This window comes from Enoplosus armatus, chromosome 4 (genome assembly GCF_043641665.1).
Source record: "Enoplosus armatus isolate fEnoArm2 chromosome 4, fEnoArm2.hap1, whole genome shotgun sequence".
Classification (NCBI taxonomy): domain Eukaryota; kingdom Metazoa; phylum Chordata; class Actinopteri; order Centrarchiformes; family Enoplosidae; genus Enoplosus; species Enoplosus armatus.
Genome location: NC_092183.1, coordinates 4088748 through 4101646, shown reverse-complemented (window position 1 = coordinate 4101646; position 12899 = coordinate 4088748). Strand labels below are relative to the sequence as shown.

The window sequence follows — 12899 nt, the reverse complement described above, 5'->3', positions numbered from 1 at the left end:
TGGCAGGCCCGGCACACGGGAACCGCAGACGCAGCAGTGTTACAGAGGTGATTATGAATGCAACTGTCACACTGTCGCCGGGTTCACACCAGGTTACAACAGGTGCTGCTCACTGAAATTGTAATCTAACTTTTGGAAAACAGCAAAAGATGGCCTCTTGCTCCTGAGAGAACATCCTCTTACGGCAGCCAATCCCAGAACCACAAGCCGCTCGATAGAAATTAGAACTTAATTACAGAGTTTTTGGTAAACACACAAGCTAGTTGTCAAAAAAGACCTTTTGGGTTACACCGAGCACCGGCATGCCAGTTGAGGTTCAATCAATCAGATTGTGAATGGCCAACAACATCCCAGATTGCCTCCAAAGGTCTGCAGGTTTGTTTAATGTGACATTTTTATCTGCACAAAGACTTTAAAGTTAGTTTGTTAGGCTGCTGAAGCAACTGCTCAAGAGACATTTACATTAAATGACCACACGCATCAAAAATAACTTCTTATAGAGAGTTTTAGAGACTTGACGGGATAATGAACCCGTGACAGTCCCGACGGTCGAGTCAGACCTAAATAGACACTTAATTAGTAACAAGGAACAGAAGAAACAGCAGCTTGTCTCAACTCATGTCTCTAGGTCTCTACAATGTTAGGCACTACAAGCTGGACAGAAAATGCTGGAAAAGAGGTTGTGAGGGATTCAGTAACACTGGATACTTGCATATTGAGTTTTCCAACAAAGGGGTTTCTTTTTGGGCTCTCTTGCTTAACTGTTTCCCTGTTAAAAAATGTGAGTGGTTAAATGAAAGTGAGATGTTGAGAGAAAAAAAAAAACGAACGATCACAGTTTCAACATCCTGAAACGGTTTGATGAAGCCGTCACGTCCACAGTGTCAGAAAGTCTGTTTATCTCTGAAGCTTTTTATTGACTTCATGACATCACTCCGCTTTAAGTTTGTCGACACATTATTCATGACAGATGAGGCGGGCGTCAGAAATGGATATTAGAAGGCATCATGAAACCGTTCAGTGAGTTATTCTCGTCATGCTGGCGGTTAATGTGAAGACATTTTTCAAAAAATAAATTAAAATTAACCACTTACTCACGCTCATTCAGCTTAATGCTGCACAGTGGGTGAGTTTTGTATTGGAAAGCAAAACATCAATGGACCACGTTGTATTCTAATTTAGTGTGTGTGTGTGTGTGTGTGTGTGTGTGGCTGCAGAGGGGAGATAACCTGAAGAAGGCAGCTTGAATTAAAGAAGTTTGTATTAAGGAAACGTATTATTTGTTAATGAACTTAAACGAACTAAATATATTGATAAAAAAAAAAAGAAAAAAAGAGGGGGCTTAATTATTTCTCTGCTAATTAGTAAGGGCCTTAATCCACATGAACCCGACTGTTTGTCGACTCGTAGGTCGCTGTGGATCGTGGTCCTGGTACGCCTGGGTGCTGCTGCTGCCATGGGCCTGCCTGACTCTCATCACTACCGTTATTATGTTTAGTCGTAGTTCTGTCACTATTAAAGCTCCTATTATTAATCTCAGCTAATATTACAGCTATTTCTACTGTTAGTGCTGCCATACATCTTTGCCTACCTATCTGTCTGTCTGTCTGTCTGTCTATCTGTGTCTCTATGTCTATCTCTCTGTCTCTGTCTGTCTCTCTCTCTCTCTCTCTCTCTCTCTCTCTCTCTCTCTCTCTCTCCCTAAAACCCAACCGGTCAAAGCAGATGACCGCCCACCTAGAGTCTGGTTCTGCTCAAGGTTTCTGCCTCTTAAAAGGAAGTTTTTCCTTGCCACTGTCGCCAAAGTGCTTGCTCATGGTGGGAACTGTTGGGTCTCTGTAATAACATTATAAAGAGTCGGTCTAGACCTGCTCTATTTTGTAAAGTGTCATGAGATGACTTTGTTGTGATTTGGCGCTATATAAATAAAATTGAATTGAATTGAATTGAATTGGAGTGACGGTGGTGACAGCTGTCAGATACTCACCCTGTCACCCTGCACCCACATTATAGACTCATTTATTACCTCTGAATGTAAATTCTGCACGGGAGCAGATAGAAATGGAGAATTACAGGAAGTGGATGCAGTTCCGTAGACACCTCATGCAAACCAGTACAACATCCCAGCAGGGCTGTTTTTTTTCATTTTCAAAACATACTCAATCGCATTACTCACGGATTTTCATCAATGCACCTTAGCTGGAATTATCAGAAATACTATTTGTGGCTACTGCACAGTTACACCGCAGTTTCTACACATTTGCCATCATCCTTCTCTCTTTGTCCATTACAAGTTACCAGGTATGTCATTTTAAGACAGTTCATAATTTCTTGTTCAGTAGCTCCTCAATCTATAGTGCATTGCATTGTGGGGCAATAGTATCCATCACACTAAGAACCACTTTGGTCCAATCTCAAATATCTCAACAACTATTTGATGGATTGCCATGAACTTCTGTACAGACATTCATGTTCCTAAGAGGATGAATCCTCACGACTTTGGTGATCCCCTGACTTTTCCTCTAACGCCATCACGAGGTTGACATTTGTGGTTTTGAGTGAAAAAAATAGCGGCATCATCAGGTCAAAATCTTAATGTGTCCAATACTTTGCTTTATGACCAAATACCTGCAAACATACTGACATTCCCAACAGCCTCAGCTGTACTTTATGTTTAGTGGTTATTAGCATATGTTAGCATGCTAACACACAAAACTGTAACGTGTAAAAATGGGAAATATTATACCTGCTAAACATCAACATGCTAGCATGTCAGAATGCTAGTGTTTTTTAGCTCGAGTACAGTCTCACAGAGCCAGTAGCACTGTAGAATGGGATGGCCGTACTTTGTGTTTATTGCTAATTAGCAAATGTTAGCATGCTAACTTGCCAAACTATGACAGTGAACACAGCAAAAATGAAACCTGCCGACAACCCCATCCACTATCTCCATCCTGGGTTTACTTTCGCAACAGTACAACTCACACTCTTACTCAACATTACTGATGCTACCCAGTGTCTGTTAAACTGTATTAACGTTCACCGTTCAAACAGCTTTCTTATGAACTAAAACAGGTGTAGTCTGTTTGCTGCATCCACCTCCTGCGATCCTGCAAAGGAAATCATGCTCTTTTCTCAGTTTTTGACTATGAAAGTTCATCTGCAGTAGTCAGGATGAATGTGTTCATGGGGTTATTATTGCATTTGCTCCCAGCTGTATGGATTCACTGCAGAGTCAACTGCCAGCTGCCAGGAAAATATAGATGGTTAAATTTAAAGTTATTTCAGTCCAGCTGCACGTCAGAGAGCTCTCTGCTCGGTGCTTTTACCATACAAATCTGAGATATGTAATCTGGAAAGATGACAGGCTACTCAACAGTTATCCTTTTTACATTAAGCAGTTCATCACTGAATTAGTACTTTACAAGAAGAGGGATGTTTTTTGGTTCACTTCAGCCTTGATGACAGTGAGTCACGGCTACTCTTCAGACTTTGTTTTTAGGGAGCACGAAGTCAAACAAGAGCCAGTGAAAAGCTAAAAAAAAAAAAAAAAAAATGAAAAGAATTTAAAAAAATAAAAAGTATACTAGACTGTGGTGTGCTGATAATGGGTTGAATCTGGTCGGCTAATCAAGATCTGTTTTTCAGCTCTAGCCACTTTGCTTTTTTAATCAGCGCTCAGAGGTTTGCACGCTCTCATCAAAGTTATGGAGGCGGAGAAAAACTGTACTCCACATTTAATTTCCTCAAACTTGGACCTTTCAAATCACAAGCCTATATTTTATTCAAGAATAAAATGGACGCATAATGTAACGCCACGCTGCATTGCATTAAAGCTTTGCCTCAACCTTATTATATGCTTATATTGTCATTAATAAAGGATTATATAAAACAACAGGCTTATCGTTCACTCATAGTGTATCGCAGATTATAAACTCTGTTTTAAAAGAAGGCGTTGTGTTAGTTCTGGCTCCGTGTGTTCTTACCTGCTTTCTTTGGTGTTCGGGTGAAGGTTCCTTTGACCGTGCGGCAGTGGGAGTTATCCCCACCACAAACGCCACACTTGTCCTCAACTTTGCTAGAGCCAATCTCTCTGTCGCAGCCAACTTTCTGGAGACAAGAAGACAATCAGACAGATGAGCTGAGATTCTCCTTGGTCTTTGGTCTAACAAAATGGTTTTTCACAACATGGTTTGACAAGAAGGGAACATCCTGTCAGATGTCTTCAAAAAAGGCTTCATTAGCTATCGTTTTATCGGTGCTGACTGGCCACAGGCTCGTGTTAGCAGACTGCCTCTGGAGTTGGAGGACAAGTTCACACCTAAGCTGTCATGTCAGAGTTGTAAATGTGGTCAGAGGTGTCAGAGGAGGCATGTCCTCACTCAGACAGTCAGACACATCGAGTGAATCTCTCTGTCACCTCGGCAAACGAGGTGATGTCTTCGGTTCAGCTGCTTTGTTTGTTGGACTGTTTTTTGGTCTCAAAAAAGATGGTCCCAGATTTTAATGAAATGTGGTGAAAAGTTTGACCTCGGGCAAATAAAACGCATCTCATCTTCTCCAAATTTAATATAGTTGGAAACAATTTGCTTTCATCATTTGTTTTTAATTTTCAATATTGTTTTACTGCTATTACTTGCTAAATTCTTCTAGCTGTGGCGTATTTCACCTGAACTGCGATAACCCTTGAACACAATAATAGCTAGTTACATGAAGAAAAGGCTGCAACAGGAACGACATGTAACGACACTGTGCTTTAATTAATTTCTGCTGTCGGGGGGGGGGGGGGGGGGGGGGATCTTAGGGACACATTCGTAGTAATGAATCAACACGTTTTTCTAAAGCATTCTGCATCTAATCACCACACGTTCATAGTTTAACCTGATACTAATCGTGCATTTTACCAACATCACGCTGTGTAATCGAATGAAGTCCTTCAAAGCCTTTGAAATTCAAACAGCTTGCGGCCGCTAACATGCACGGTGACCTAATGCAGCATTTAATATGTCGAAATCGTGTACTTAAAACACGTCCTTACCACACACTCTCCACGCACGCAGATACTGTAGGCGTCCTTGTAGGAGCATCGTGTCCCATCATGCACCAGTTGCTTCATGTATGCCACGTCTAACGTCTCCTTTGACTGGCAGTACAAGTGGCATCTCTTGTTGGCTACAAGACAACAGATTATTAGATTGTCATGGAATTTTTAGGCAGAAAATCCATCTTGGAAAAAACAAATGTTATGAAAGATCTTTTAAAAATTTGATGGATTATTAATGTGTTGTTTTTACATCATTTCTTACACACTTTCCTCGGTACAATATATATCCTGTAACATTAAAAACAAGGAAAAACTGAAAAATAACAGTGACTCACAGTAAGTCGACACCCACTCATGTCAGATTGTTCCAGTTTAAGTTTCTAAACACATGCATTATTATTTTTTTGACCTACATTTTTAATCTTTTTGCCCAAAAGACTGGCACACTTTTCCACTGCTGTTGCTGCAGGGATTACAATAACAATCTTGAAACTAACACCCATCAAACCAAATTCAGGTGAAAACTAACTGTGGTCACTAGCTGACTTATGCAGGTTATGAACACAGTTGAGAGACCCCTTAACTGTGTAATAATGACCAATAAAAAGCGTTGCATCATATGCAAAACTTACAGAAAACGTACCTGAATGCTTCTGACATTTTCATTTATGTAACCTTAACTCAGCGCTGCACTAAAGAGTTGGGTGCAGCAGAAATTAAAGGGTGAGGTGATTAATTACAGGTACAGGTAAAACATCAGTTGCTCTACTTATAATGTTTCCTCATAAAACACCACACATATCAAGCAGCTGATCTTTTAGAAGTTGAACTTAAACTTCCAGATAGTTTGAAAACCCAATCTCTTCCAAGTGTAACGCTGTGCATATTTTGAACCTACATGAAAATCTTTGCAAAACACGATTGATCTTATTGATCAATGTACCCCATCCATGTTAAAGTGGAGTCAAATGTGCTGAAACAGTGGTTTATTTTATGTCATTAGATAAATCACGGGACTGCTTTTTATTTTTTTGGCATTATACAAGAACAAACTGTTAAATCGGGATTAAAAAAGGCATAAAGTACATTTGGTATTTTCATTGATTCTATTCTATTTGCCTTGAACTCTCCACAAACTACAGTGTAATAACAACTTATTGGTATGCGAGTTGCCCCAACCACTTGTTCATACCTACAAACATTTGTGAAATAAATAAATATTGACGAATCCGACGAAAAGTTCATTTGTGCACACACACTAATCTAATAGGTAACAATCAAGCCCTGAAATTAACAGTAATTCACACACATAAATACGACCCTGCATAAAACCATATAGACTTTCTATTTTACCACATAGCTAATTGTCAAGTTCTACTACAGTCTTCAGAAAAGCTCTTAACCTTCCACAGAACAATGGGTTCCCACTGCACTGTCTGGCCTCCCTGCAGTCTCTCAGTAGGTTTTCCTGCTTCTTTTCTAAATGACTGCCTTTCAAAACCCAGACCAATTTAGGTGCAATAAGCGGCAAGCAGCTCCATGGAGCGAAGCCAGATAAAAGCAATGTCTCATAAAGAGCAGGGTTTGAAATAGGATACAGGTTTTGAATCTGCACTGTTGAGATCCATCACCTTTGCAGAAAAGGGCACATTTTGAGCTTAGATGGTTTTAAACTCCGCATAAGGCACGTTGACTGGAGACCAAGGAGAGTAAAAGTGCAGGCAAAAGGACGAGAATACAGAAACTACGAACAAGAAAAAAAAATGTCACTTGAAAATGTTCCCTTTGCACAACAGGGTCTGGTCAGTATGTTGAAACTGTCTGAAGCTGCTGTGAACATCCCTGTTTTGAATATCCAAACACCTTCCTTCAGCTCTGGCTGTGAGACTCCAGATGCTCTGCCCTCGTCCACTTTCACTGTTCTTTTTTTTTGGCATTAAGAAAAACACCAGCCTCACACTTGAACAAAACAATGTGCTGACATTTTTCTGGCTTACCGTCGGGATGCTCGTAGGGCAGCCAATGGTGTTTGGCATTTTGGAACTCAAAGTGGGAGTTGCGGAGCTGGCACTGCTGGGCTCGGAAGTCTTCGAAGTGTTTGGGGCAGTCGTCAGTGTTGCACAGCTGATACTCGTAGTTTATTCCTGGGCAGTCCTGGCCACCGTTGGACGGCCTGGGGGAAGGAACCGGAGGAACATCAGAGGAGCAGATCAGACAGTGGACATTTCTTTGAAACCAAGAACGCGGAAACAAATCCTGCTTGAAAAGTGATGCTAAAATACTGACATACTAACATTGCACCTGCAGATTGGGAGAAAATGATGACTAATGCAGCTAATTGACCATTAACTAACTAAGCACTTATTATAGGTACTTTTTTATTTCAACCCTCCTGATATTTTAATGAGGAATGAATAATGCTGGAAGGCCTACTTAAAACAACTGACCATGTAAATACAGGCCTGTATTGTACAAGTCTGGCTCTGTCCAAAGGTAATGTGATTAAACAAACTTTAGAGGTGCTGGTGGGCAGATTTTTGGGTTTACTGTTGGACAGAGCCGGGCGACAGCAGCTGTTTACCCCTGTTTCCAGTCTTTATGCTATGCTAAGCTAACCAGCTGCTAGCTGTAGCCTCATATTACACATGGTTGAGGTTAGGGAAGGACTGTTACAGTTAAAAAAAAAAGAAGTGACATGTAGTACTTTATCTAACTGTTCTGCATGAAAGTTAGTTACACTGAATCAGCACCTTTACTCTCTGCACACACGAGCCAAACCAATGCTGTCTTTTTTCTGGTGAGGACAGCCTCATTGAAACCAATACTCTGAGTCCCTGACTAACTCAGCATTAGGGAGGATTCAATCAAGGTCATAAACAAGGATATCTACAAGGTACAATTATCCAATTATAACTGCTAATTAGAATCAGCGTCCTCCTTTATTTCTACCTTCAGTTTTGTGATTACAATCTATCCATAATTTTGTCATACTGTAATGTTACTGTGTTGATCTGTTCTGTACACATGACATCCATTTCCTGTCATTCCTGGGAGAGTTATCCCTCCTCCGTTGCTCTTCCTGAGGTTTCTTTCACCTTTTCCTTATAAAAGGTTTCTTTTGGGGGAGATTTTCCTTAACGGAATCGAGGGTCTAAGGACAGAGGGTGTCGTGTGCAGATTGTAAAGCCCCCTGGGGCAAATTTGTGATCTGATATATTGAGCTATATATATGAATAACACAGACTTGGCTTGACAATCATTCATGATGCCTCACAGAATCAAATCACGTGATGGTTGTTTTTGCCACTTACGCTGGGTTGTTGCACTGACGCGTCCTGAAGCGAACGCCAGTTCCACAGGAGCGCGAGCAGGAGCCATATTTGCTCCAGGAGCCCCAGGCGCCGTCTTGCTTGACCTGATTAGGGTTTTTCCACATGCAGTGACCTTTGTAGCACCACTGCAGAGGATGACAGAGTAGAGGAGAAAGGAAAAATAAGCCACACATAAAAGCCTCTGGACTAAGAAAATGATAATACAGGGAAATATGTGGCCAAATATACGCGGTCAAGAGTTTCTTTCTTTTTAAGGATTGAGCTCAGGGAATTTTTTATTTTACATAAAACAAAGATATTTTAGACATATTTTAGTGTGCTTCCTACTTTGTGTCAATAGTTTGGGGAGGGACCTTTCCAGGTCCATAATAAAATGCTTTTCCCAGTGAGCCGTGGAAGAACTTGACTGGTCTGAACAGAGTCCTGACCTCAACCCCATCCAGCACCTTTGGGGTGAACTTGGACGTCGACTGCGAGCCACATCGTATTGGACCTCACTAATGCTCTTGTGGCTGAATGAGAGCAAATGTTCAACAATCACATATCGATGTGTGTTGACGCTGACTTACATGTGATGAAACAATAGAATTTTCATTGTTTATTATTTGCGATAGGATGATGGGGAAACTGCTGTATATACGCTATATGTTAATCAGTGTCCAGGCATCTTTTTTGGGTGTCCATGTAGTTTTGGCCACGTAGTACTATATGTAATAGACAAACATACTTTTCCAGGAGCACACTCCGTCCCATCGAGAGGCGGCCCCTTCTTGGTTTTGCAGAAGTAAGGGTTGTCCGGGTGACTGCACCACAGCTGTTTGCATGGGTCAAATGTACGAAACTGAAACACAGAGAAGAGGGAAATCATGTGTTAAGGTCAACGAGCCGGCGTACTGTATATGACAATTAAAGTAAAAACAGCTTCACGAAGGCTGAAAGGAGGAAAATGTTTTCTTGCAACACCTTCTGAGAGACAGGGTCTGTCAGGTTTTCATATTTTCTGTATTCTGCATTGTTACAGTTACGTCACTGATCTGAGACACAAATTCCAGCTGTAACATTCAAAAATGCCTATACTAGGGGTTATAGGGTTGCACAAGAACTGAACATAACTACCACTATGCACATTTGCAATTAAGGCTCACTATTGTGGCTTATGATGTTTAAAATGGACAAAAAAACTGGTGTCATAAAGTCTGCAGTCCCAGTCATGTGCGTTATGGCCTCCTCCATCCGAGGCACTCAAGCTGAGTGGATTGAGAAGGTTTCCTTTGGATTTACTGTTAACCTCCTCTCCAGAGAAGGCGGTCAAATGTTTATTTCAAGGATTACAACAGACTGAGTTGAGAGAACTCAGTCTGAACAACATGATTACCCCCGACAAATCACCCTTAAGACATTTTCCTTTCAACAGTTATAGATGTACCTCTCAAACTGGTCAGTCTCCTTCCTTTTCTTTCTCAGTCATTAAGCTCTTTAAGCTCATCTGCAGTTGTTACTTTATTACACAGGAGAGCGATCAAACAACTCCAGTTTTATTACGTAATTACTGTTATCACCAAATCCATACACTTAAGACATCCATATATTTCCATACTTTATTTTTACATCTTAAAATGTGTGCTAGGCGTTGAAATGTTGCTGTTTTCTTTTAAAAATCACCTTCCTTGTTTGTTTCCACGGCTGCAGCAAAGACTGTAGCTGCTCTTTCTACCACAACCAGGCACTTTAATCTGTGCTCTATCTCAGCCAAATACAGGGATTTTTTATGATTTTCATTTTGTTGGTGTTCATTGAGTGAACTTGACTCCACTCTTTCTCAAGGGCAACACGCACACCGGCGGCGTCTGATGCACATCGAAACATCAGCACCCACTGTCGTCCTAACTTTGTGTGTCGCCGTCATCTCTTCAGAAAAACAGTAACGTGTTGTAGATGCTCCACGATAGTAACTCCACTAAGCAGCAGAAGGGTATCTCAAAAGTTTCAGGGAATGTGGGGGTAAAGTTAGGCTGCAGGGAAAAGAACCAGTGATTCGTTTTTGGTCCTTGTGGCTATTTATGAGTTATTTACAATCAGGCTAGTAACATCATTTTCAGCTCTAACATATTTGGAAATGTAATATTTTAAAAAAAAACTTTCAATAATCAAAATTGTTTCTTTCAACAATATCTGCACATGGCAACTACAGTATAGTTAAGGTTAGGCAAAGACCATGTTCATGGAAAAGAAGTTCAAGGGTTCAAAAAAGGGTTTGTCTGGGAATATGCACCACGAATGCAACTGAAAATGATAAATCCATCATCAGACATCAGCATCATTGTGACTGACTTAGAACCACTTCCTCTATCCATGTCATTCAATAGGACCTCCAATCTTGTTCAATTGCTCGGGCGAGTAGGTCTTTGTTTGCAGTGGCACACAAAGACATTTAGCTGGATCGAATGACCTTTTTCTAAGCAAACAAACAAAAACATTTTTAGCATTTGACACACAAAAAAATCCATTGGGCTCCGATACACAATTGCTGTACAGTGGCCCTGATTACTCCAATTGCATCTCTGGCTTTCTGTTTTGTTTACATGGGGTGTAAACAAAGGAGTCTGGGAAACTGCCCGCTCAAACAGCATCTCGGTCACTTCAGGCTAACTAGGCAGGCTGACCTCAATTGTTCAAATTAGCAGATGCTACAGGACCACTATTACTCAATGGAAAAAAAAAACAACCCAAAACATAATGTGATATGTTTTGGTTATGATGGTGAAAATAAAAAAATAATATGACATCCTGTTGGACTCAATTTTCTGTGTGTGTGTGTGTGTGTGTGTGTGTGTGCGCATGAGGGGAATGTTTAAACCAACAAGAAAGAGCTTATGGCTTTTTTCTTTGCTCGGCATCAGCAAACCAGTGATCAGAGACTGCAGGTTGGGGTTTTAATCTCAGCTAGTTTGAAAGGAACAGCCACCTGTTTGTTAAATGTGAATCTAGATGTTATTTTCTAACACAAACTACTTTAGTTAAAGCCTCCACGCTGCAAAGAAAAAACCTGGCTTAACAAGTCATTTAGACTTGCTCTGGGTCTAAATATCTTTATTCCGTTAAAACAATTACTTACGCCACTTTTACGCCGCAAATTCTTCACATATTCGGAAAACAGTTAGACCCATCTGGCTAATTGCCTCGTTAAGGTGGATTTTTAGGCAGAGGATGAGATTGCCCCACGCTGCTCCTGCATTCAACACATGTATCATCGGAGTATCCACGACACAATACTGATCTCCCCTCTGACGCACACGCACGAAAACACTGGCTGCTCGAGATGGACTTTTAAACAAATCCGAAGCAGTAATTTGGTTGTTGCCTGCAACCTTATGCAACATGTCTGTTACCACCTAAACACATGAGGTCTGCTTTCATGGGGCAAACATCAGCAGGCGCACACACATTCATAAATTGCCCGGGGCTATCTCATCTTCTTTCTTCTTCTTTCATTCTTCATGGACATGACAACGTTTCCACAACAGGTGGACTCCCTCAGACCTTATTTTTCATTCTGTTTTGCTCTCAAAAGGCAAATAATATGAATGAAACATTTTATTGTCTCATTTAATTTCATGGAGCTTTTCCAGCACCGAGGACAGACTGCTCCTTCATCATCAAGGAAACTTGTGGGAAAGCAGTAATGCATTGCACAGAATTCAACATGGGATCAAATTATAGTCCATAAAATCCGAGGACATGGATGTCACCTCAGAGCGCGACAGCAGGAGGGCGAACATTTTGGCTCTCTAAACCTCTTGCTGTTGGTCAAATTGGCCAGAAATTCAAAATGAGCTGCGTGACGTCCAGCGTTTTCACTTGAGCAATCTGTACAGTTCGAGATCATTGCTGTAATATAGTGATTTCCCGTCAGGGGTATTTCTGGTACGAGGCTGCTTCACAGGAAGGAGCACAAACTGAATGATTGGACAGATTTATGATTAAGATTGGACAAAAATCCAAACTGATTAAATTACAGACATTATGAATCTCTTACCATCCTACATTTTCATAACCTATACTTTTAAAATAAATGTCTATTAACTGACAATAGCTAGAACAACCAAACCAACCAGCCAACAGTCCAGCGCCTTGTGGCAGTCACAGGGTGTCACAAAGGTTGTTTTATAGCCACATACACTCAAGCCTCATCTCTACACTACAGCCTGCTGTCAGTAATTTCACTCCCTCCTCTGGAGCCACATCAGTGTTGTGACTGTGAGCTGTAATTAAACACGACAAACATAACAAAAGTGAGCCGACATCAGACGGGAAATACAATACATGCATAAATCTGATTCAACTTCTTTTCTGATTTTGTCGAATCGCTCAGAGGAATCGATTTATGATGATTTATGAAGCTGTTACCTTAAACAGGTGAACACAGACACACCTACAGACGACTTCTGAGCCGACTCGTGGGAGGAAAGGGCCTTAACGCTGAAACCCCGGTGCAGCCATTGTTAATTTGACTCATGCTTTGT

The 12899-nt window shown here is 40.9% G+C and overlaps 1 protein-coding gene across 1 annotated transcript in view; it reads right to left on the bottom strand.

Moving 5' to 3' along the window:
* adamts3 (ADAM metallopeptidase with thrombospondin type 1 motif, 3) overlaps positions 1–12899 on the bottom strand; it is a 130184-nt gene that overhangs the window by 26904 nt on the left and 90381 nt on the right. Inside the window, exons 11-15 of the mRNA XM_070904185.1 lie at positions 9104–9217; positions 8356–8501; positions 7042–7217; positions 5039–5172; positions 3987–4110 (exon numbers count right to left, since the gene is read on the bottom strand). Of these exons, the coding sequence (XP_070760286.1) occupies positions 3987–4110; positions 5039–5172; positions 7042–7217; positions 8356–8501; positions 9104–9217 (694 nt within the window). The remainder of the gene's footprint in view (positions 1–3986; positions 4111–5038; positions 5173–7041; positions 7218–8355; positions 8502–9103; positions 9218–12899) is intronic.